This window comes from Aethalodelphis obliquidens, unplaced genomic scaffold (genome assembly GCF_003676395.1).
Source record: "Aethalodelphis obliquidens isolate GAN/ISIS:26980383/991018 unplaced genomic scaffold, ASM367639v1 scaffold21, whole genome shotgun sequence".
Taxonomy (NCBI): Eukaryota; Metazoa; Chordata; class Mammalia; order Artiodactyla; family Delphinidae; genus Aethalodelphis; species Aethalodelphis obliquidens.
Window position 1 is genome coordinate 803,037 of NW_020837965.1, and position 25,722 is coordinate 828,758.

Consider the following 25,722-nt stretch of genomic DNA (forward strand, 5'->3'; position numbering starts at 1 on the left):
AAAAGGCTTCCAAACCAGCCAGACTTGTTGGCAGAAATAAACCCGTTTGGGAAGATAACCTTTCTGGACCAATCGTTTATGAAACTGCACAGAGGCCAGATCTGCTAAGAAAGGTCCTCCAAGTGCTGGGTTTTCAGAGCCAGCTCTCACCAACTTCATTTGTATCTTCCTCTGAGTTGTCTCCATAAGTCTCAGCAGGAAGTGATTTCCTCACTACAGTGTTCAAGCGTTTTGTTCTGAGCCAAGCATCTGCATTATGGGATTGGAGCATAAACTCCTCTCCTCTCTCTCCACTCCCCCAAAAGCCACCCCGCCAATGGCCCCAAATGGTGGCTCCAAGTGCCTGTCTATGAAAGGCGGCATTCTTAGGACAATGTTCACTGGTCTGCCGTGAAACAAGAAAAATAAAAACAGTTTTCTGTGTTTCTTGTGATGCTATTTTTTCCCACTTAAAAAGTGTTTTTTATTTTGAGATTATTATTGTATTACTTTTTTGGTGTTAAAATGTTCTTTTAAAATTAAAGGTGATGGCAAATGGTAGTTTGTTTTTCTAATATCCTCACTTAGCAAAAGGAAAAGCTGGCTATTGTACTCTGGTACCTAAGATGTTTGGGGATATTTACTGGTGCGTGAAATCCATAAGTTTGGAACCCTTGGGGAAGGAGGGGGGCGATAGCGGTCATGTGCCTTTCATTTAAAGGAAACTGAAGCAAAATATTCCTAAGTCAAATGAGCACAGATTTCAAAACTGAAGTGTCAGAAAGGGGATCAGCCATCGCAGAATCGCCCCACGGCAGGGGCTATTGCATGAAGCAAGGACGGAAATGCCGAGGCACCCCGGAGACGCAATTTCCTGCAGTGCTGTGGGAATTTTAAGAGAGAAAATTCCCAACCATGGCAGGCTGGGCAGTCTTCATGTTTTGCCCTTGGAGCCTCATTCCTCCCATTTTCCCACAAGGGCAGAGGTCATGCCTTATGCTTGAGAAATCAACACAGGATGGGGTATATGGCTTTAATGAGTCTTCGGTGATTGATGATTGGTGAGAGGTTATCAAGCACGAGACCACGAGGTCCGTGTTTAGCCATCGAGGACACATCCAGCCCCTCCCTGTCAGGGGCTGGCATCCTCAGAGCCCGAAGGTGATGCTGCTTCCAGCCTCCCTGTGCCCGCTCACCAATGCCAGCCTTTAGCCATTCATAATTTGGGCTCCACCTGAACTCTGGCTTCTCCACACTCCCCTGGCACTCTCTTTCTCACTGAGGATTGGATATGTGGAAAGTTTCAGCTTTGGGAGTTCAGCTCTGTGGAGGTAGCCGTATGCTAAAAGACAGGGGAATAAAAAAGAAAACTCCCGAAATTACTTTGAAACAAGAAATAGAAGGCATCGTTCTCCCCAACACCCCACTCCTGGCTGTGCCCCTTCTACCTTCACTCTGCTCCAGAACAGTCAAGCAGAGGTTTGCTCACATTTTCCAAACAAAACCCCTGCCTTTGGGAGGAGACCAAATGCAGAATGGGCAGGCCTGGGGGAGAGTCTGGAAACAGCTCCCACCGTGTAGGCTGCTCCCACCATCCACTCAGAGCCCCTGCGACCAGAGACTTGGTAGCAAAAAGAACATGGGGTCGGGAGTCAGAAAGATTTGGTTTGACCCCCGCCCCGCTCAGCCACATCCCAGCTGCGTGACCTTGGGCGCGTCATCTCACTGAGACGCCTCAACCAGTGCCTCAGCTGTCTCATCCATAAAATGGGTCTGACAATTCCTGCCTCCAAGAGTTGTGTGAGTCTCAACAGAGATCACGGAAGTACTTTGTACTCTCTAAAGCTGTGCTGTCCAATGCTGTAGCCGTGAGCTCTATATGGCTGTTGAAATGGAAATTGATTAAATAAAATGTAAAATTCAGTTCCTCAGTTGCACTAGACACATTTCAAGGGCTCAGTAGCCACATGTGGCTTACGGCTACCATGTTGGATGGCAAGATATAGAACATTTCCACAGAAAGTTTCCACAGAAAGTTGCATTGGGCACCAATGCTAAGTTAAGAAACAAAAAATACACACACCTAGGGGCAGAAGCAAGAGGGCTTCTGAACTTCTCTGCCATGACCTTTTTCCCAGGAAAAGGCAATGACAAGGCAGGCCCTGGTTAGAGAGATGCCCCAAACACTGTGGTGCAGAGGTAGGGCTGCTCTTCAGGTGTTAAATACAGCCCGTCCCCTCTCTACCTCCTTCCACCCCAGCCAGGTAGGGCTTTTGTCATCAGCTCTCTCTCCTGGGATCTAGAGATGCCTTCTCCCTCCGTCAATTCCATTAGGTGAGGCACCGACTTTAGGGTGGGGCCCTTAAGCCTGTGCCCTCCTCCGAGGCCTCCAGTACCAGGCCCTCCTGTCTGGGAGATGAACCTACCTTCCAGATTAGACTCTGGGCCCAGCACCCCCATACCTGAGGCTCAGCTGCTCCTCAGATTAAAGCTCCATCTTTCCTAAACTCTGTGTCAGTGGGACACTAAGGACCTCCCCACTGGGTACCTGATCCCTGACTCAGGATGGGGCCCTGTCCCTTCCACACCCAGAGGCATTTCTAGGCAGGACGGTCACCCACCACCTTCAGTGCTGCCCTTCCCTGGGCCCGCCCCTCACCTTAGACCCCTACCTGGAGGCCTCAGTTTGCCCTTGGAATTCACGTAACTGGGGGTCTACCTGTGACCCTGAGCTGTTTCTTCTCCACAGCCTTGACCTTTGGTTTCCACAGAAAGGGGACCCTGATGTCAGAGCTCCCCGAGGCCAGGAAATCCCTCACTGGCCTTCACACACCCTCAGAATCCACCGAGGACTCATCCTCTCCACACCCAAGCTCTGCCCACGGGCTGTGTCCCCCAAGCCCCGACCTCAGCCCCGAGTCCCCAGGCTGTGGGAGAAGTCAGGTCCTCAAGGATTCGGCCCATTCCCACCACAGCTGTGCTGGGATCGCAGCTCAGGATGGCTGGAAACAGCACTGGGGCTCAGGGCCCAGCCAAGCGCCCTGCTCCAAAATTGCAGTTGTGTTCACATAAAAGCCTTTAATGAGAGAAAGATGCCGTTCTTGGCCCCTTGCGCACGCTCTGCAGACGCTGTCTGGCAGGCCGAGAGGGCCTCTACCGTTTGGCGGCCGGAGGGGAGGAAGGAGGGTTGTGAGTCAGACCTTGGCCCCAGCCCATCAGCATGGACCGCCCTGCTAATTGCATTAACAAACACCGAGATACTGGGCCAGTTGGGGGCCAGGGGCTGGGGCAGAGAGCAGCCCCAATTCCCACTGGCTCCAGCAGGCATGAGGAGGGGACCACTGGGCAGGGCTCGTGGCCCAGGGCAGAGGCGTGGGTTTGCCTCTAGCTCCTGCCCTAGAGCAGATGAGTCACCTGTCCATCCCCATCACAGCCCTGAGGGCTTTGTCTGGGAGGAGGCAGGGATTTAAAGGCCTCAGTGCCAGAGAGGACAGGGAGATGAGAGAAGATGGGGTCCTGGAGCAGCCCCCATCAGGGACAAGCCCGGGGACCCAGCCTTTTCCAGGGGAGCAGCCCCAGGGCGTGCAAGACAGTCCTGTGGCTAACACGGAGCCATCCAAGCCCTTCTGCAGCCACACCAACTCCGTGCCCAGGACCCATGAAGGTTGAGAGGGAAGGAATACACCATTGCCATTTACAGCTCAAAGAAGGTGGGGGCGGAAGTGTGGCGGAGAGAGCAGCCTTATAGTCAAAGAGACCTGCGTTTGAATTCCAACCCCACGACCTCAGGCAAGTTCCTTCACCTCTGCAAGCCTCAGCATCTAGAAAGTGGTCGTGCGTCCAACATTTACTGTTTGCTTAGGATAGTAAGCAAGACAGACAGTGTCTTTTTCTTCATGGAGCCTCCAACTTAGAGAAATTCATAAAACAAGCAAAAAAACAAGCAGAGGAAGAGAAATTGGGATATGAATGGTGGAAGAAACAATACAGGGGCTGGGATCCAGAGTAACAAGGCTGCTGGGGGCAGCTCTAGACAGAGCGGTTAGGGGGAGCTGGAAACGAAGACAGGGAGCAGCCACATAAAGAGACAGGAAAAGCAAACAGAGAGAGCAGCATGTGCAACAGCCCGGGGGCAGCACATTCCAGGAACCCAGGCTGGATCTGGTGAGTGAGGGGCTGACAGACAAGGCTGGACACACTGCCACAGGAAGGTTTCAATATAACTACTACAGGTGCTATTCTGATCCTCATTTGACATACGGAGAAACTGAGGCTTAGAGCAGTCCAGCAATGTGCCTGAGATCACCATGCTAGTAAATGATGGAGCAAGGGTTTGAACTCGGGGATTCTGGCTCCAAAGTTGGGGGGCTATAGTCTTGCCCTTTGGGATGGGGTCATTTACAGGGCTGGGATGGGTGGGCCAGGGGAACTCCCTCAGGGAGGCCCAGGAGAAGCCCAGATCAGGAGGGATGAGGGTCTTCACAGCACTGAGATGTGGCCCAGAAGGCATGTGGTTCTAATGGCCCCATGCGCACACAGGCTTGGGACTAAAAGGCAAGCACAAATGCCTAGGCCATTCCAGGGTCTCCTGAGCACCGTGGGGAGTTTTCCAAAAGGGCCGATGAATCCAGGGCAGCAGAAGGGGACTTCTCTGCACAGGCCTGGGAAAGGCCCTGTGTCATTCAGTACATGCTTGTTGAGCCTTTACCTTGTATCCGGTGAACACTTGCCACTGTGCTGCATGGTGTGGGCTGGTAGACACAGTCCCTGCTCGCAACATCAAGGCCAGACATGTACAGAACACACAGAACGTGCCAGGCCTTGAACTAAACACTTGCCCTAAGTTATCTCATTTGTTCCTCAGAATTCTCTGAGGCAGGGATTAATATTAGTCCTATTTCACAGGAAAAGAAACTGAGGCACAGAGAGCTTGAGCAACTTGCCCAGGGTCCTGTAGCTAAGTGATGGAGTCGGCCTTGAAACCCAGGCAGGCAGCACAGCCTCCTGGATCTAGGTTAAAATAACAACTAAACTTACCATGTTGCAGGCTCTCTACACACACGTGCTCGTTTCCCAGGAGCACGGTGTTAAGCCCTCTCCTCTGGAGCAGGCTACCTGGATTCACACCCAGGCTCTACTGATTGCCAGCTGCGTGACTTGGACAAATAGTTAACCTCATCTGTAAATGGGGATAAAGATCAACTCTAGTTTACAGGGTTGTTGTGAGGATGAAAAATTAATAAAGTTCTGATGCACAGAACACACCGTAAGAGCTACAGTGTGTTATTATTCTTAATTCTCAAAAACAGCTCTATAATGATTGTTATACCCACTTAACAGGTGAGGCACTGTGGCTGGAAGAGGGCCAGGCACTTGCCTGAGGACACGGAGCTGGGATTCAAACCCATGATGCCTTGAATCGGGCACCAGAATCTAAAGCACATGCTCTTAACTTGGAGCCTTCCTGCTGGGGGGGAGGGGAAGATGGTAATCCACCTAGCCCCCTCCTCAATAGACTTCTCCCCAGAACAGCCCCAGCCCCCGTGCATCTAAGCTGAGATAAAACAAGAAGCCGAAGAATTCTTCCAATCCCCTTCCCCAGTGCGAGCCTTCAGAAGCCTCCCAAAGGCTGTGTGTGCATTGGGGCGAGCCAGTCTGGGAAGACGGGACAGTCTTCCAAAGGCCCTAACTGTAAACAGGACCCTGGCACCCCACACCCTACACTGCTTCCCCTCAGCTGAGCGGGCTGGCAGGCCCCAGTCAGCTGCCTCCACAAATACGTAAACACACAAATTGTGTGGCGAGCTGGCAAAGCCACAGAAGGAAAGGCAGATACCAAGACCAGAGGAGGAGATGGGGGCACAGCTCCAGACCCCTCCAGGGCGCAGAGAGCAGCTGGGCTTCTAGCAGTGGACACCTGCAGACACAGTGGGTCCCCAAGGTCCAGTGACTGCACAGGGATGAAGAAAGGGGCCTGCCAAGGAGATGGCTGGTATGTTACAGCAACCTAGGAGTCTGTGAGAGGGGGCAAGTGGGAGTCGGAGGTGGGCCAGGGGACAAAGGCCATCACTCACTATGCAGGGGCAGTGGGCTGGACCTACAGATATCTGGGAGAGACCAGGGGATGGATTGAGTCCCCACACTGTTCTGGGACTAGACTTTACTCTTGGCAGTTGGGGGGATGTCACACACCCCTCCCTGTCACCACCCCCGCCGCGGCCAGGCCAGGAGAGGCACCCCACATGTGGGAAACCATTAGGCCAGAGTCATGAGCATTCCCCGGCGTTGGCAGCCTCTGCTCCAGCCAGAAGGGCAGCTGTGGGGAGGGGATAGGGAGATGCAAACCACGGGGGAAGCAGGAGAGCCAGCTGACAGGGCGTGGAACCAAGAGCCCCATATTTGACAGAGCTCCGGACCTCGCCATCCAGGGCCAACACCCCACTGCCCACGTGGTTCTCATCAAGCTCATTAGCAGCAAAACAGCAACAAGCAAACAGCGCTGGGCCCAGCTAATTAGCACATAGGCCTTAAGTGGGCGAGCCAGCTTCGTGTGGGAAAGGCTAACGCCCAGTGGCAATTCCTCCAGGAGCGCTGCCAGCCCGTGTGCCAGGGCCACAGGTATGACCAGGGGAGCAGCGGAGGGCCGGGGAGAGAAACAATGGGGCTGAGGCCCCCCGGGGTGGAGTGGATACCGACAGCAGGCTGGAGCGGCACCCCCGGATCAGGGCACGGGGGTGCACACACACGTCAGTTCTGACAGTCTGCAGACTCACCCAACCTCGAGTTTCCAGTGTTGAAACTCCAGATTGGCAGAGAAGGACGCTGGAAAGTCATGAGAAAGTTAGGAAACTGAGAACCTTCAGGGCTGAAGGGCCAGAGCGAGGCCCATGCCCACCCGCCCTGAAGCCACCCTCCCCAACTTCAACTCAAACCTCAGCAACACTCTCTGCTAAGCTCAATAGAACTTAGGGGCTCTCCTCTTCAGCTCCAGCCCCACATCCCACCCCAGGCCTCAGCTCCAGGACTCGGAGTACTACTGTCTCCTCGGGCACATTTCCTAACCAAACTAAGCCTCAGTTTCCTCGACTGTAAGTAGGATAGATGATCAGTAAACACTCATGTTATAGGATTGGGAGACAACTAAGATGATGTATGTGAAGAGCTTAGCACAGTGTTGGGCATATAGTAAATCCTCGGCTGTTAGCTAGTGGAAGTAGTAGTCATTGTTATAATAGTAATGGTGGTAGTAGCGGCGGCAGCAGCAGCTGTAGCAGTAGTGATGGTAGTAGAGGTAACAGTAGCAGTAGTAATGGTAGAGGTGATGGTGGTAGTAGTAATAGGAGGTAGAGGAGGAGTAAAAAAGGAAACAGTAGTACACGGCCATCCCCAGTTCACAAATGCAGAAAGTGAGGTCCAGGAAGATGAGGTAAGATATCTGGCAGCAGAGTGTGGAGATTAAGAAGAGGGACCCTTGGGCTTCCCTGGTGGCGCAGTGGTTGAGAGTCCGCCTGCCATTGCAGGGGACACGGGTTCGCGCCCCGGTCCGGGAAGATCCCACATGCCGCGGAGCGGCTGGGCCCGTGGGCCATGGCCGCTGAGCCTGTGTGTCTGGAGCCTGTGCTCCGCAACAGGAGAGGCCACAACAGTGAGAAGCCCATGTACTGCAAAAAAAAAAAAAAAAAGAAGAGGGACCCTAGAGTCAGGTTACCTGAGTTCATATCCTGCCATTTCTAGGCCATGTGACCTTGAGCACGTGACTTGTCTGTGCCCCAGTTTCCTCACCTGCCAAAAGGTGAGTGGCTCTCCCCGCCCCACAGGACGTGTGAAGTGAGTCTTGCACAGAGCGAGTGCTGCATAGCTACTGGCTCTCGTGTTGCTGTCACCTCCTCCGAGGGTACCATCAGTGGAGGCTAGGGCACAGAGCCCGGCTCTTCCTACCTCACTCCTTGGTCTCCACATAACTAAGATGACTACCCTCTTTTTTCTCATCTGGGCCAGCCTGCCAGGCTTTGGAGTGGTTGAAAGGAAGACTGCTCCAGACACAGGATCAAAGCCTCATCCGACCGTCCTGGTAGGATGCCCGCCAGGGGCCAGGGGCCAAAGCAGAGGTGGACTCCCCTAGCACGGCGCTGGGAGTGGTCCCCCCAGGAATGTGCGATGCAGAGGCTCTGGGGCCAGGTGTGTTCCGCAGACCACAGGGGTATGTGAGCACCACAGGGCAAGTTGGGGAGGAGCCCCAACACAGTGGAGCAGCAGGTGGGGAATACAGGAAACTTTACAAACAAGAGAGGGGATTTTATTTGAAAAGTCATCTTCAGTTCTTTTTTTTTTCGCCATGCCGTGCAGCTTGTGGGACCTTAGTTCCCCAACCAGGGATGGAACCCAGGCCCTTGGCAATGAAAGCGCCAGTCCTAACCACCAGACCACCAGGGAATGCCCTGGAGGCATTTTTCAATCTCCTCTCTTCCACTGCCTCCCCCCTGGAAAGGGGCTACCTGCTCAGGAGACAGACTGGGGAAGACACTTGTGCTCCCCGCACAGATTCTGGAGTCCCCATGCCCCGCCCAGCTCAAGGAAGAGATAGGGAGAGGGTGGATGCAGTGGAGGCACTCACGTTTGATACAGTGGTTGGTACTGTTTGCTGTTGTCCATCCTGGGCAGCACTGTCCCCCGCAGACATTCCTCCTGCGGGGTCACCAAAACAGGGTCAGCATAGGGTGCTCAGAGCGGGACTATTCACAGAGCCCTACTGACGGTCCCACCCTCTACAGGCAGGGCCTGGGGGAACTCTGCCAGGCCGGGCACTGTCCCCCTTCTCTAGGGAGGCCTCATGGCCCATGGGCGGGCACTTTGGGCTCCTTCACATCTAAGATTGAATCCTGACTCTGCCATTCTCTGCATGAGCTCGGAAAGCCTCATTCTTTTCATCTGTACAATGGAGATAATAATATCTGCTTAACGTTGTTGTGAGGATTAAATGAGATAGGATATATAGCCCCCAACACACTGGCACAGGGATCACGCAGATGATCAAAAAGCCAGTTCAGAGTGTCTCAGTCACTTTCCAAGACTAAACAATAAGTAAATGTCAGAGCCAGATTCAAACCTCAGTTGACCCAACTCTAAGTCACGCTCCAGCTCCGCATGGCCTCTCACCAAAAAATTATCACCATGGCCCTTGCCAACAAACGCTGATAATCCAAGGGAAGCTGGAAAACGTACCCAAAACAGCCTTAAGGACATACATGTGCAGCACCTGCCAACACATGCACACTGGGAGGAGCCTCAGCCCTCTGGCAGGCTGGTGCACGGTCAGACGGAGCACTGGCTGGGACAGAAGGAGCCGGAGCTCCAGAATTTCTCTTTAAGAGGAGCTGAGGAAGTGGCAAGCTGGTAGGAAGATGGGGCTGGGGACTCGGGATAAGCTGCACTGCACGGTGAGCACGCTTTTTACTGGGGTGGGTGATGGAACTTTCTCGGTGGGAGATAGCCCTTCCCCCAGCTACTCCTTAGGGCTGGCACCCAGACACCTGCAGGAGACACTGACCAGCAGTTGCCACCAGGGCCACTCACCTAACTCACCCGAACTCTGCCCTCAGGTGTGGAGTATCCTTCACCCACCCTGACTGTCGATCTAAAACCCAGATGCCCGGACGGAGGTGACTTCCCGAGAAGGGCTCTATCTGGAGAAGACCTCTGGGGCCCTGACTTCTCAGCTCAGGCTGGGCCTGGCTCTGCTTCACAGACCCCATCATTACCATCAGAAATTCTCTACTCAGCGCTCGCTGAAGCTCAGGGTGAGCGGGGCAGCAGAGGTACGGAGCCCAAGAGTGGGGTGAAGGACACACCGGGGGGCCCTTCCTGTGGCCTTCGTGGCCGGCGTGGTGAGCATCTGGTCCCACTTAGGAGTTGGTTTGACATTTGTGTGGTCCCCAAAGCTCGTGTGGTTTTTGAAACCTTACGAAACGTTCAAAATAAATTCCTCCAGCTTGAAAAAGCTGAGGCCCATTCCTGGCCCTTTGGCCCAAAGCTGTGGGGAGCTGCCTCCCAGGGAGGCCCCAGAATGCCCTCCCACCCAAGGGCTGTGCCATTTCAGCCACCTCGAAGCCCCTCTGCACCGCTGCCTATTCCCCATCAGGGCCCAAGTCACTAGGTTCTGGGGAAGGGGCTGGTCCTCACAGCCAGGGCTTCTGAGTGTGTGCCCTGGTGGGAGGGGGGACTACCCACCCACTGGTGAGTCATTACCCCCTGTGGTGGTGGCAAGGCCTCTTAGAGGCCTGAGAGGTCTTTGAGAAGGAAGCAGACAGCATGCCCTGGGAGTTTTCTAAAAACTAGGGTCTGTGGGAGTCCAGAGAGCACGGACTGAGGGGCCCACCTGGCTGAGAGGTCATGGCGTGGAGCCCAGCTCAAGGAGGCCCCCCTGAGCCTGCTGGTACCCTAGATGCCTTCAGAATGGCTACGGAGCTGACTGTAGGAAGGCAGCAGCTCGGCATGCCCGGCCTGACCACGGTAGAGCCCTCAAGGCCGTCAGGGCCACAGTAAGAACTGGTCAGAATCAAAGATGCCAAGCAGGGGGGCAGGGCTTGGCAAAGCGGGCACTCAAGAGGGATACAGGAGCCCAGCCAGAGTCTTGGGTACAGGCTCAGGGAGGTGCCCGATGGGAGATGACCATTCCGTGAGCTCTGGCTATCTGGAGAGAGCAAATGAGCCTGACTAGCTGGGGCCAAAGACTCAGTGGCTCTGAGTCTCTGGAAGATACGACTCAGAGATTATGTAAGCCCAGCCTTCCAGGCCACACCACTCAGCAAACATTAGCCCAGTATCCAACATCATTGCCCAACCCATCTGGCTAACAGCCTAGGACAGCTGCTGTTCCACCTGGAACAAATCTGGTCATACTGGTCCTTTGTTATAGACGCCTCAAGGCTCTCCACTGGCCTCTACAAAGCCAACCGGACCCCTCCTGCCTGTGGAGTCTAATTGCTCCCCTTCCCCCCTTATCTCCATGGCCACCTACAACCAAAACTATGATCCTCAGATATACGAAGTTTGTTGTCCCCCAGCTGCACTGTGTGTGGGCACGTTTTGATGCCCTTGCTTAAGCTGCTCTCTCTGCCTAGACTGCCTTCCCTCTCTCCTTTGCCGACTGAGATCCGTGGCTCGCTCCAAGACTTCCAGATCAAACGTCACCTCCTTTGTGTGAAACCTCCCCTGCCATCTACCCAGCCTTCCCCATTCTCCAGCCGCCACACCATTTAGCACTGATTATCTCAGGCTGTTGGTGTATGTCTCTGTCTTGAGTACCTTGAGGGCTCTTTCTTATTCCTCTTTGTGCCCCTAGAGTCTAACATAGTGGCTGACATGTGGCGTACTTTTAATACCTCTTTGTTTCACTTAATCCAATGTTTCCCAACACCCTTCTGGTAGGAAAGGAAGTGTGACGTTTCCATAATCACAACATGCAGCAATGCTGAATCACACAGCGAGAAAGTGATTCCCTTTTTAGTGATCGTTCTAGTGTGATTAGACCAGTGGGAAAAAATATCTGTCGGAGGTTGGGTCTTCACGCCAGGTTCTCTCTCCAGCCCTTGCCAATTGCCATTTCCAGTAGGGAGAACTACGGGGCTGAACTTCCTATGATAATTGTATTTGACTAGACTTTGAGAACATTTTGTTTTCATTTCAGTTTTCCTACAGTTTCCTCTTTATGACAAGTGGTACTATTTTCAGCTTATGATAGTGATACAAAGTGTCCTTGAAAATGGATTTATTTATGTAGAAAAATGCCAAGCACTGTTTGTAATACCAAAATATGTAACTCATCTAAGTGTCCCAAAACAGAAGGATGGATAAATAAACTGTGGTATATTCAGACAATGACATAATGATCAACAATTAAAATGAATAAACTTGAGCTGATTATATTAATGTAGTTAAATTTCAAACATCTAATGAGGATTGGAAAAGCAAATTTTAGAGGGATAATGCAGCATAGCACCACTTATCTAAGTTTAAAATATGCAAAACAATATTGTATATGTTACAGATACATGCATCTATAAAAACCTAGATTGGAATCATGGGTAAATTCAAGGTGGTGGTTAACTCTGGGGAGAGAGGGAGACAAATTTATAGACGATATTTCGACTAAAAAAATCAGAAGCAAAATAGGCCCAAATATTAAGGTTTGAAAAAGCTGGATTGTTAGTTGTATTATTTCCAATACTTTTTGTAGGTTTGTATAAAACTTCATAATATAAAATACTTTATTTTATTTTAATAAAGTATTATTTTAACAGTTTATAAATTTAAGAAAATAATAGAACAAGGAGGAAAAGATAGAGGAAAATATTATTAAGGTGGTATGCTGTGAGGCTAAGCTTAAGAAACACTGAATGCTGGGGAACAATGGCTTAAAAAGTCCCCTGTGGACTGTGAATTTCAATAGTGCAAGAATTTTCTGCTCTGGTTACACTGTGTCCCAGACACCTAGCACTGTGCCTGGCGCACACTTAAAATCTTCATTATGTGCAATAAAACCCCACTACATTGCAAGTTCCACGGAGACAGAGGCTGTCTTGGTCACTGCTGTATCCCCATGGTCCAGCAAAGTGCCGGGCATATAGGAGACCTTCCAAACGTTTGTTGAATGAAGAATCCCCAGTAGTGGTGATGCAATTCCAAGCTTTACCAGCAGGTGGCACTTAGTCCTTGGCCCTGAGCAATTCACAAGGCAACTGCCAGAGAGGCCAGCCTGGCCAGAAGCCAGGAGCTAGAATGGACTTGGGGAGAGGAAGCCGATGGACAAGATTGCCACTCAGCCCCTCCCCAGATGACTGGGAGTGGCTAGCTGCAGTGCCAGAGGAACCCACCCTTTATCAAAGCTGCAGAAAATAATCTGGGGGAGGAGCCACCCCAGCATGTGATGTGATGTGTGCACCTGTATATGGCAAGTGATTGTGGGTGGCAGCCAGCCCAGGTCCTTACACACCTGTGTACATCTACCAGCCTTATCAGGGTGACAATCTGCTTTGCTCATCACCACCTCATTTCACAACTGCGAAGAGTGCACCCTCCCACCCCCACTCCACTATCCCATCTTCCCCCAACTCCCACCCGAACGCCGACAGTATAAGCTCCTCCGTGATCCGGCTCAACCTATGCCTCCAGCCTCAGCCCTGTGGCTCCCCTACACCAGGGTGCAGTCCTGCCCCGAGGCCAGTGCCAACAGTGGAAAGCCCTTGTCTTTGGGCAGTGCTACAACTCGGGACCTCACTCCTGCCACTTCCCCTCTGCTTCCCCACATGCTGCCCATCGAACCCCAGGGCCTCCTTCTCCTCCAGGCTCGTCAGCCACAGCCGTCCATTCCTTTATGCTTAACATGAAGCTTCTGCTACTAGAAAGCATGTTCACCAGTGCCTATCTGTCCATTTCTCCAATTCGATTTGAAGTAATTGAGTTGCCCTCCTGACAGGAACAATGTCTTTGTCTCGGGGCCCAATCCCCTATCCCAGGCCCTGCACACTTGCTCTTAAGAAGTATGTATTCACTTGCACAGGCCATTACCACCCTCTGACTGATCCTCTGTGTAAGCGACTTGGCAGTGCTCGGGTCTACTCTGTCTGCCTTAAGCTGGGCCTTCCAAGGGCAGCGGGGAATTCATTCACTCACTCAACAGATACTTAACAAGCAGCAACTATATACGAGCACTGTTCTAGGCACCGGTGACACAGCAATGCACAAAACAAAGCCTCTCTTTTTATAGAGCTTACATTAGCGTGGGCTGGGAGACCAGACCATAAACGCAGAAACAGAAACATAATATGTCCAATGGGAATAAGTGCTATGAAGAAACGTAGAGCAGGGTGAAGGAAGAGAGAGGGTGGGGCAGGAGTAGTCAGGAAGGTCTCTCTAAGCAGAGAAATACAGGAGAAGAGTGCTGCAGTCTAGGAAAATAGTGAGTGGAGAGGCAGGAAGAACATCCTCGGGAGTAGAACAGGGGTTGCAGTGTCCTTCACGCTATGAGCCAGGGGACTGAACCCAACTGGCAAATAGGGCCCAAGCCGAGAAGGGCTGCCAGCTTCCTTCCCAGCCTCCCCGATGGTGTCCCCACGCATCCCCACACTGCCCGGGCCTCCAGTGCCCTCCATTCTGGAGATACCTGTCATACTCAGGCAAGACTGAGCCTCCCGCAGCCATGAGGATCTTCAGAGGGGCCGAGGGTTACTGGGGAACCTCTCCCACGCTGCGAGGGAGCCCCCAGCAAGCAGCTGGTCGTCTCAGGGTAGGGGGGAGACAGCCCTGCAAAGTGCGCGAGTCGCGCTGACACCTAGCTGCATAGGGGCACACACAGACCCACTCCCCCACGGACCCACAGTGCCACAGCCACATCGCGAGCAGGCTTCCTGCCCAAAGTGCCCCCGATCCCATGCCCACTTCCACGTCCAGCCATCCGCGGGCCCAGGCCGACCTCTGCCGCAACCCACAGACTCGTTCCCCCGCGCAGGCTTTGCTGCCAGCCTCCTTCCTGGAGATGCATCTACCCTCGCGCTCTGGAGCCCCCGACGTCCTCCACCTACCCGCGCTCTAAGCCCGCTCAGCTTCCCCTGGGCCTCAAGCGCGTGGAACGTCCACCCCGCTGCCCTCTCCCCGATCCCTTTCAGATCCTCGCACCGCTACGGGCGTCAGCAGGCACCGGTTGGAGGCGGGAGGGAGGAGAGCGGGCGAATGCCCTGGCGCCTTGGGAAAGGATTAACGTCGGGTCTGGGCGAGCTGGTACGAAAGGGTGTGGATGATGTTTCTCTTTCCTCTCAACTCTTTGAGAGTGGGTCAGATGGAGCCCCAGCTCCGGGACCTCGGTCTGTTCCTCCGCAGTACTGAGGACAGAGGGACGAAAGACAGAGCCCGGCGCCCTGTCCTCTAGCCAGCACATCCCTCCACGAACGAGCGTACGGGAGATCGCCCTCGCTCCCCCAGCCCCCATGCTTCCCTCTCCAGTGCTCACCCCGTTAGCCGCCCTCGCGCAGCCCGCGGCCGCTGCGCGGTCCCGAGGCGCGGGAGAGCCGGGGGGGCCTGGGCCCGGGGTGCGGACTGCTGCTGGCTCAGGGGCCGGCTTCTCCAGGTCTGCGCAGGTGGCTGGACTCGCCGCGGCTGCTGCGCGCGGGGCGACCTCCTGGCCTCCGCCTCGGCGGGCCTGCTGGGGCTCCCCCAGCCAGGTTGGGTCCGCTCCGCGGGCGGCAAACCCGGAACGGGCACGTTCTGCTCCCGGAACAGACTGTACACCTTGGCTGTATCCGCTGCGGGGTGGCTGCCCCCGGGGCGCCGCAGCCGACTCGCGTCCCTTCCAGCCGGCTCGTATCTGCCCAACGGGTCCCTCTGAGCATGACCCATGCCCACGAAGAGAGCCAGGGTAAGAGGCAAGAAGCTCCTCCAGGGGTTCCGAAGGACGCGCCCGGGGCAGCGGGTGGTGGTTGGGAGCCTCATGGCGCCGGGGCGCCCGGAAAGCGGCGCGCGCGGGTAACTGCCCCGGGGCTCGCAGTCTGTGCGCCCGGCCGCCCTCTGGCTGCGCTCCGGTCCCCTCTCGGTGGCCCGCCTCTCCCCGTCTAGGGGGCCCCGAATCAGACTGCGGGCCAGGCTCTCCGTGGAGCGAGGGCCAGGCTGCGGGAGCGGCCCGGGGCTGCGTGCAATGAGCCCGGCGGCCGCGCTCCGTCTCTAGCTGGGTGGGCACCGCTGTCGCACCACCGCGCCTTCTCCCCGTCACTGTAGCCTTCTGAATGGGAACCGGAGGGTTTTATTTTTGGAAACCTCCCCCCGATTTTTCGTCTCTTTTATCCACACCGTGCCCCCTCCTCGGAGGGACAGCTCAGCCCCCTCATTACGGGAGAGGGAGAGAGGAATTCCAGCAACACCCACTTTGGCACTGGGAAGCGAGCGGGCGGCGAGGGGTGTTAACCCGTGAGGAGCTGGGGGCGACGCAGGGCCGGCCCGAGGGCTAGTAGGCGAGATGACGCCTGCCGGGACAGGGGCACCCAAGCCACCTTTTTCTTGTCCTGGGCAAACTGAACTGCTGACCTGTCCAGAGTTTATCTCCCGCCCCTAACCTCAGGGACAAACTCCCTGTTCGATGACCAAGGCTGCAGCCTCGAAGGTCTGAAGGAGGTCAGGAGAGGTACGAAGAACGGCATGACAGAGACAGGACCCAAAGGCCGGGCCCCGGACCCTTCGCTTCCCGCCCGAGCCACTGGGGGCGTCGGCCGGGGTTGCGGCTAGAGCTGGGACAGCACGGGGCAGCTCGCCTGCCTCCGCCGCCGTGGGACGCGGGAGCGCTGGAAGGTCCCCTGGGGGCGCGCGCCCTCTAGTGGACTAGGCCGCGTCCTTGGCTACCCTGCGGCCGGCAGAGACCTGTCGCTGCTAGCCGCCTTAGCTCCTTGATCTTAATCCCCTTCCTGCTGCGTCAGGATCGAGCCTAGGCCTGAGGCGTTGATGGCGGCGGATCCTACAAGAGGTGTCTTCTCTTCCACAGGGGAATAAACATGGAGGATCTGGAATAAGGTCACTCAAGGAGACAGCATGTGTCCAAGAAGTGAATGAAATCCAGTCCTCCAGCCTGCGGCTCAGATCCATTTCCTAGATTCCCATCCAGCCCCTCACTCCCTCGGGATTCGATGAGCTTCTGATTGATGCAGTGAGTGTGCTCACATCTTCTCGTGTTGGCAGGGAGAGGGCAGGGGTGCTAGAATGCCAACGGCCACCCATCTTAGTACCCCCAACAATCAGCTCATCACTCACACCATGGTCCCCTGCCCTAAAGTCTAAAGGCCTGGCAACCATGGCTGCCTCCCCCAAGCACCCCACCCCGCCCCTGCATTCCTGCAGCCTACTGCTTCCTGGAGAGGCAGAGGGACCGAGCAGGCAGGAAGGCACCAGTTTATAAGGACCCACACCACACAAAGGACAGACCCAGTCTAATGTTGAAAACAGCCTCAACTCCTGACCTTGGCCTCCAGAGCCCTGCAGGACTGGCCCCCTGTCTGATCTATCTCACCTCTTGCTGGGGCACTCACCACACCGCAGCTGCACTGGCCTCCTCTCTACTCCTTGAACAGGCTAAGTTCATGCCCACTTCCCTCTCCCCGAAACACTCATCTCCAGGATGTTTTACAGGACACGCTCATCACTTCACCTCTCAGCTCAAACATCACCCCCTGGAGAGGCCATCCCTGACCCCCCAACCTAGAGCAGTCTTCCCACTCCCAAGTCATCACTTCTTAATACAACACCCTGTTTCACCTTCATTGCTCTAGAGTAGTTGAAATTGTTTGTTTACCTGTATAACTGATTTATTGAATGGGCTGAACCTGAAGAGGAACAATTAGGAAACAGCTCTATTTTTCTCCTCTCACTGCCTTCAACCATATTATTATGGTGAATTTCTCTTCTCCACCCTTAATGGCATCTCAAGCAGAGTCCTTGGCTTGCCCATCGCCGTTAGTCACAAGAACAGTTTCGTTTCTATAATTAAGACCAATTTCCAGGCACTAAAAAGTCTGGTTCTGTCCAAATCAAAACCTCATCCAATTTAATCAATCTCGTATCCAATTTAATACCCCTCCTCTCCCTCCACAGGCCTGTCCCCTGGCGCAAGATCATGTACTAGGGAGAGTGGGGTGTGGTCTGATTTTCTGACCTTCCTTTTCTGCTGTGGCTCCTCCACATCAGGGTTGGGGGAGAGGTGTTAGGGGGACAATGGTGAAGTCCTGTGTGACAGGTGCCCTTGGCTGACAGGTGCCAAGCTCTGGCTCTTTCATGGGCACATCTGTGGGTTCTTGGGGAGCTCTCTGCATGATCTCCACCCTGCACTACCATAGCAAGGCACTCTCTGGGCAATTTCCCTGTGTCCCCTACTCCCCATGGGACTTTCCTGTCCATGCCAGCAAACCAGTGGTGAGCTGGCTGCATCGCTTCCTGTTATAAGGGCCACTCCAGCCAGTCTCCATGGTCAGATTTCTCCAGACAGAAAATGCACACAAGCCTCTTCATTTATGGACGTCCCCAATTCCTAAAGACGTAGGTTGGGTTCTCCCAGGAACTTTCTTGCTGTGCTTTGGTGCATTGGGGTGCTTGCAGCTTCTAGCACCTCAGCTAGCATCAGTGGAGACAGAGTTATGGGGAGTCATGCTAGTTTCCTCTTCTTTGGAGGCCCCCAGTCTCTATGACTGGTTTTCTTAGGGCCCTGTTCACTTGGTTTGCTTGGGGAGTACCCTCAGGGGAAATCTCAGCCCTGCTTACTGATGCAACTGTTCTCTGACTCAATGACTTTCTTCAATCCCTTTGTATTCGTAGGCTGGAATCCAGGGATGTATCTTGATAGTCGTTGAACTGGTTCTGCCTTTAGTAAGATGCCTAGTACTTCTCTTTGGCATGTGAGAATATATAGTCCTTATTGTTCTAGCCTTTGCATCTTCAGCAGAAATTCAAAGCCCACAGGAAAAATCCTGTTCAACAACCTGTAAAATTATTGTCTGACTTCCCAAGCCACAATGATAGCTCTAAATGAGCAGGTATCTTGCCTGCCTGGATAACCCCGGTTTCCCCAAAACCTAGAACAGTGCTTGCCTCTAATAGACAGCCAAGAAATATGTGTTCAGGGACTTCCCTGGTGGTCCGGTGGCTAAGACTCCACGCTCCACATGCAGGGGGCCCGGGTTCCATTCCTGGTCAGGAAACTAGATCCCACATGCTGCAACTAAGAGTTTGCATGCTGCAACTAAGAGTTCTCATGCCACAACTAAAGATTCCACATGCTGCAACTAAAAAAAAAAAAAAAAAAAAAAAAAGATCCCGCATGCTGCAACGAAGATCCCTCGCGCAGCAAAAAAGATCCCGAGTGCCACAACTAAGACCTGGCACAGCCAATAAATAAATAAATATTAAAAAAGAAAGAAAGAAAGAAAGAAAAGAAATACGTGTTCAATGGATGGCTAACTGAATGAAAGACAGGGTAATCCCAACAAGTAGGGAGGGCTGGTATCATTAGACCCATTTTCAAAGAGAAAAACTGAGTTCCTGGTCCAAGTTCATGTGCTTGCTGCCTTTAAGGCTGGTCCTAAGGATCTCCTTGAATTCTGCACCTTGCATTTTGGGATGAATGCCATCTCAATTCCCAGGATGCTCAGCTCTCTCCCTGAGACACTGCTCCTTCACAGCTATGGGAAAGCCTCAGCTCCACACTTCCCTCCCCTTGCCTCATTATCTACCCAGTTCTGTAGTTCCGGGCTCCCTTCCTCACCCCACTACCTCCCCAGTTCCTTTAGGATCTCTCCTCGTCATCCCTCAACGCTCACCTCAGATCCCCATGAGCCTCCCAAGGCCAGAAACCTTGGCATCATCTTCGTCCCTGACCTATTTTTTCCTCCCACGTGTCCAAGTCATTATTACTGCTCTGTCTCCTCCGTCTGCACTTCTGGAAGTCTGCTGCCCATTCAGCCTCTCACTGCTCTAGCTCAGCCAAAACCCTCATGCAGACACACTTCCCTCACCTCTAGACGCCCCTCCCACTCTCTGGTGAGTACAAGCGGTCCTTGGAAATCCCCACCTTGTTCTCCTGGGGGCCCACAGCCAGGCTAATCTACTTTGAAGACTGGCATCTCCTACTCCCCCATCCCAGCACCATCCTCCTGTCCTGCCTCCCACTTACTGCCCATCACTCCCCTTCCCTGTAATCGCTGGGATCTGCTGATGCAGCTCTTCAGAATCTCCAATCCCATAAACAGTGGCGTTTTTTGTTTGTTTTTCCTTTTTGAAGCTGCGAACATTTATGGAGTCTACTATGATCCAAGCACCGTGCTAAGCATGCTACGTGAATTGGCTCCTTGAACCAAAGAAAGGAGGTGTTGTGATTTCCACGTACACAAAGGAAGAAACTGAGGCTGGGAATAGTTACTGGCTTGCCCACAATCACACAGCCGATGAGCAGCTGAGGAAGGGTTCCAACCTTGGTCATGTGCCACCTGAGCCCAGGCTTCTAAGACTGCACCACGTTGCCTTCACTCTGGGCTTGAGCCACGGCAGCCCTCCTGACAATTGAGTGGTACCTTTTCCAGCCATCTCTGCAGCTGTCCCCACCTAAGACTCTCCACCGCACGTTCCCCAGCCTCTTCCCTGACGGCTAGCCCACCACTCAATTCCCAGGGGATGGGTATCAGAACTTTCTGTTCCCCTCTCCCTTCCCTGCTCAGGAAAAGAAGGGGAGCTAACTGTTTCCAGCAAGGGCCCTGACTCACCACGTGTCACTTCCCTACCCCTGATTCCCGCTTCCCCCCTAAAGAGGCACAAAATGTTGCTAAGCCAACTAACCCACCCCTCGGGTCTGGGGAGGGAAATCGTCTCTGGAAACGCTGCAGAGAGAGTCCCAAGGGGCTGCTAAAAAGATTCCAGTGGGGAAAGGTTTGCCGGGACACGTGCACCATGAGAGGGGATGGCAGTCTGCTAGACACTCGAGGCGACCTCATTGCTTTCCCATGTCTTGGAATAACGCCGGCAGCCAGAGAGCTACCAGAACCTGAACTAACTTGGTCAATAAGGACCAAAAACAAGGACCGCATTTCTGCTCCCTTTGCTGAGACCCAGACTCTGGACAGAATTCCAGGGATTTTTCTTCCTTGGAAGTGACTGGACCTCCAGTCCTGAATTCCTCTCCCCAGGAGAGCTTGTTACCCTGCTTAGAACAAATAACACATTTCCTGGTTAATCAGTGGGCGGAAGAGCTGAAGGAAGGTTGATTGGGCCCCCAGCCTTCCAGATGGGAGCAGCTCATGGGCTCAGACATCCTTGTCCAGAGACTGGGCAGCTGGGACCCTGCACCGTGCAGCCTCAGCCTCCAGTCTGGAAGGTAGAGGCTGTATGAAAAGGCGCCAGTTCCCTCCTGCTCAAGGCCTCCAAGGCCCACAGGGGCTGCCAAGACCACGCCACCTCAGACGCCGTGGCCTGGCAACCCCCCAGTACTCACAGCCACCCTGCTCTGGTCTGCCAGTACTGTCCCCTCCGGGTGCAGTGAATGTTTCTGTCTTCCGTGAGCTCAGCTCTCAGCTATGCTTGGCTTCTATTTTCCCATCTGAAAATAGAGATAATGATGCTTTTCTTGCCACCCCACCTTCAGGGCAAATAGATAACCAGCCCTATCTACCCTGTGATGGGAGGGGTTCAATGACTGCTACTTTCATTTGCCAGTTGATATTTCTGGAGCTTTTGAAAGGTACCAGGCACTGTGCTAAGTGTTTTACAGTCATTCTCCTTTAATCCTCATAATAACCTTCTGAAGAAAGTACTATTATTTCATCATGTAGCAGAAGAGGGAATGAAAGCTCAGAGAGGTAAAATGACTTACCCACAATCACAAAGCTAGTACTTGGTTACACTAGGATTCACTCCTGGTTTTTCTGGTTCCAGACACTATACACAGGCCAGCTTCCAGAGGAGCATTTCTCAGGAATCGCACCTCTGGCTGCTGATGTCTGGGAACCAGAAGCATTCACAGCCTTTTGTGGTGTGGTGTGAGGTGTTTGGTGCTGATGGACACATGAAATGGCTGTCACGAGCTGGCCCCCATCAAGCACATCCCACTCTTCTCAGGCCTATTTACAGCTAGGGGTCTATTTTAGGTCAAGGGCAGGCAAAAGTCATCATGGGGAGTTTCACTGAATCTGATTCCCTCTCACCAAGGGGAAGGAAGGAAATAAGCTTACCCTACATCAAGTCGTTCTCCATTTCTGAGTAAGCCTCATCTCAACCCTCAGCTTTTCTCTTTAGAGCACAGACAGAGCATCTACGTGGCCCTGTGAGGTAGGCATCGTAATTTCCACTTCACAGACTCAGAGGGGTGAAGTCTCTTGCTCAAGGTCATACAGCCAGGAGTCGAGCCAGGATTCAACTAAAAGGTCTGACTGGCTCCAAAGTCCGTGCTGTTTCCACTACAGCACACTGCACTCACTCCAGGATGTCCTGCAATGATGTGGAATGGCAGCTCTTCAAAATAACTGATTTCACTCCGTTTCCCTTCATTTCCAACCCTTGATACGAAGGTGGGCTGACCTGAAAGCTCTGTGCCTTTAACTAAAGTTCAGACCACATTTCCTATTTACCTGCATAAATCCCTTCAACCTCTGGCTGGAGTGGAATCCTCTAGAACCCCTGGGGACTGAAGCATAACTTCTCCCCGAGCTGAGTCTCTGAAGACCTGAGCAGGAAAACGATGTGAGCAGCCCGGAAGGTCTCCTTCTTTTAATTCCCCCCGTAAGACCACAAGGGTTTCAGGTGCTCTCCTGGCGACGAGGGAGTTATTCAGATAGGGACAGATTACACACTGTATTATCCTTTCCAAATGCCCAGGGAGAAAGCCCTGTGGGCTGAAGGACGATGAAGCCCTATCCTGGATTCTGGAACGGCTGGGCAGGGATTTGAGGACAAGTTGAGCAGGAAACAATTTTCCTCAGCTGTTGCTGAGGTCTCCCAGCCTGTCCCCATCTGGCTTCCTGCTGGGACACGGCAGCATCCCTCACAGCCCAAGGGATAGGGGTTTGGGGGGACAGAGCACAGGGGCTGCTGTAGGGTCTTTCCCAGAATAAGCCCATAAGCAGCTCACTCTTGATCAAGACAAAGAAAGAGGGATGACACCTTCTGCCACCACCTTCTGATGTCCATTTTCCCCTAATTATACGCTGAGAATCGGGATACTCAGTGAGGTTTTCCCTGGTGCCCCTCTCTCTAGGACCCCAAGCCCTTAGGGACAGGCCCAAACCCCCAGACTCCCCAGGACAGGGTACAGACACCAGGCTTCGGTGGGGTGGGGGGTGGGTAGGAGGAGGTGCAGATCCCAGTGGGCCCCAGCCAGTCTACATGACTCATTCCTTGTTTCCGTCCACTCTGGTCTGAGTGCTTTGGCCCAGGGGCCTCGGGGAGGTTGTAACACAGGCTGGCCCCTCGCCCATCGGGACTCAGCAGACAAAAATTAAAGATCTCACTCCTCAGGAACTCACACAGACAGCAGAGGCATGCTCTGTGCTCTGCCTCACCAGACCAGACCTCAGGCCGGAGGGGGCTGATGGCCAAGGGAGGGAGGAAAGGCATCTCTGGCCCCTCCCCTCCTCCTCACCCTCCACCTCCAGTCCTGAAGCCCTGGCCGCCACGCACTTTCTTCTCACTCCTGCTCAGGCCCTGGCGTGAAGATCCTGGTGCCACCAGCACCTCCTCAGCAGCACTCCGCCCCTCCCCACCTCTGCCCGAAGACAGCAGTGAGGGAGAAACAGACTTGTAAACAACGAATCATACATTTTTCTGGTTGCACAGGTTTGATGACACCAAAAACCTGCTCAACAGTCTTCAATGGCTCCCCACTACCTCACAAATCAGGCCCAGACTTCTTATTGGCCCCGCACCCAAGCGGGTCTCATACCCTTCCCCTCCTGTTTGCAGATACTCAACACAGTCCCACTCACCCAGAATTACCCCCAGTTTCCCCACCCACGTCCCCTTACCCAGATTCCTCGGCTCACACCATTTTCGTCACCTGGGATGTTCTTCCCACCCCTGCCTGCCTGTCCTTTAATTCCCATCTGAAAACTCCCACTTCTTCCAAGAAGACTTCCTAGAACCCCACCGCCAAGTCCAGAAAGCTCGCTCCCTCCACTGAACTCCTGTACCGCCCTCTGCCCCGCATGACTAGTCCACCACTACAGGTCCCGGAGAAGTGGGAAATCCACGGGGCTTTGGAGTGCCACTCGGCACCATCATTCACCAGCTATGTGTCTTTGGCTAAAGTGACTTAACCTCTTTGAGCCAGTTTCCTCACCAGCAAGAGACTGTCATAGTAGTCCTTTAAAGCACAGCGCCTAGATACAACTGTATTTACCAACACAACACTCCGGACCACAGCCGACTGGACCAGGGATGAACACATGACCCGGGGCAGCCTTTACATTGGCTGGTCAGTGAGCTAAGGCTTCTGTACCTAAGACTTCTGTGGTCTGATTTGAATGCATATGTCATTGGTTACTGGCCAAATAAGATCCTCTCTTGAAAATTTGAACTAAGCCACTTGATTTTGAAAGCCAAGCCCTGGGATTAAATCAACAGGTATGTCCTCATTCCCGAGAGCTCACAGTCGAAGGGGGTCCATATAACCAGAGAACAACAAAGCCGAAGAGGTATAATGACTTGCCTGGGGTCACGCAGCTGGACAGTAACACAGGGAGGGCTGAAGCTCAGGTCTCTGGACCTGAATTTGGTCCAGGGTAGTGGGCTTCTCTGACGGGCTCAAAAGGCAGTGGCCCTGAGCTGATTGCCTGAAGAAGACCAAGGCTCCACCGTGCCCTGCATCAACCTGTTCTGGGCAGCTTGGGAACAAGGCAGTCCTTCAAGGACAAGGTCAGATCACAGCAGCGGGCACAGACCCTGGTTCTGGTCCTGCATATGCCCCCAGTGTCTCCCTGTTGTGCCTCTGGCCCTCCCCGGACTTCAGTTTCCTCATGTATAAAAGAGAGGGTTTTACTGGATGAACTCAAATTCCCTGTCAACACTAAGATTTTGATCTGAGGAGCAGACAGACAAGGGATGGGCATGGATCCCACAGAATGTGAACCCTGGAGAGGACCCCCCTGAGAGGGCAGCCAGCCCATTCCTTCAATTCACGGTTGAGGAAACTGAGTCCCGAAGCTGGAGAGATGCTTGTCCAAGGTCACATGACTGGCTACTGGCAGCCCCAGCGCTTGAACCAGGGTCTCCTGACTCCCAGGCCTCTCAACTCTTTCTCTTTCAACTCCCTCAAGAAGCTGGGAGCTATTTGGCTGTCTGGGCCAGGGAAGCCAAGAGTGGCTGTGCATGTCAGCAGTGGGGCCTCAGAGCCTGAGAACATCTCTGACAGCGTAGGTGCAAGTGGCAAAGCCGCTGGTGGGGAGGGAGCGGGCTGGGAGCCAGGGAGGGTGTACTGGAGATAAGCTGTCAGCATCTCCCTTCTTCCAGATGGCAAGAAGAAACATAGAAGGGTCCATGATGATTGAGGGGAAACAGTCCCCTTTTCTGATTGAGCCATTGCTCCACAGAGGACTGGCCTCCCTCTCTGCCCCCTCTCCTCTTTCTCTCTCTCTTTCTTTCTCTCTTTCACACACACACACACACACACACACACACACACACACACTCTTTAGCTGCTGTGTTCTGCCACCTGCAGTTTCAGTCTCAAGATGTTCAGGTGTACTATTTGGTGGGGCTTGGAGTTCCTTTAGCTGCCTGAGCTGCCTCTGAGCTCCTGCCTACCTTCTAATGCTTAGCCTGCTTGGCTGGCATCAGGAGACCTTCCCATTCCACAAACAGTTTTTGAGCACCTGGTTTGTGCCAAACACTGTGTTAGGCACTGGGTGTGGGTAGGACATCGTCACTGCCTGTGGGATGGGAATTAACCATCTGGTGGGCTCACTGAAGAAAAACCACTAACCATGCAAGTGGGGTTGGCTAGGGAGCATTTCTCAGAGAGCCCTGACTTTGACTTGAATCTTGAAGGCTAAGGGAGAGTTCACTATGTAGGAGGGGGGACATGCCAAGGAGAAGCAGTGCATAGGGAAAGGCAGGGATGTAAGATGAAGCCTGGGCTGTTAGGGGGAATGACAAGTAACTTATGTGGTTGGAGTTTGGATAGGAATGGGATTATGGAAGGAGATGAGGCTGGAGGGGTAGGCTGGGGTCAATTAATGG

At 53.6% G+C, this 25,722-nt stretch overlaps 1 protein-coding gene and 2 long non-coding RNA genes across 7 annotated transcripts in view; 2 read left to right on the forward strand and 1 right to left on the reverse strand.

Annotated features, from left to right (window-relative positions):
• The window catches only part of LTBP2 (latent transforming growth factor beta binding protein 2), a 96,514-nt gene extending 80,646 nt beyond the window's left edge, over positions 1-15,868 (reverse strand). For all 5 annotated transcript variants that reach the window (XM_027120007.1, XM_027120008.1, XM_027120006.1 and 2 more), the window contains exons 1-2: positions 14,984-15,868; positions 8,594-8,664 (exon numbers count right to left, since the gene is read on the reverse strand). In XM_027120007.1, the coding sequence (XP_026975808.1) occupies positions 8,594-8,664; positions 14,984-15,462 (550 nt within the window). In that variant the 5' untranslated portion in view covers positions 15,463-15,868. The remainder of the gene's footprint in view (positions 1-8,593; positions 8,665-14,983) is intronic.
• Positions 8,672-9,987, forward strand: LOC113627464 (uncharacterized). The gene is made up of 2 exons (XR_003435556.1): positions 8,672-9,416; positions 9,579-9,987. It is a non-coding gene; the product is annotated as an uncharacterized LOC113627464 (long non-coding RNA).
• Positions 15,869-16,043: 175 nt separating the features above from the next.
• Positions 16,044-24,853, forward strand: LOC113627465 (uncharacterized). The gene is made up of 2 exons (XR_003435557.1): positions 16,044-16,663; positions 19,784-24,853. It is a non-coding gene; the product is annotated as an uncharacterized LOC113627465 (long non-coding RNA).
• The last annotated feature ends 869 nt before the right edge of the window (positions 24,854-25,722 follow it).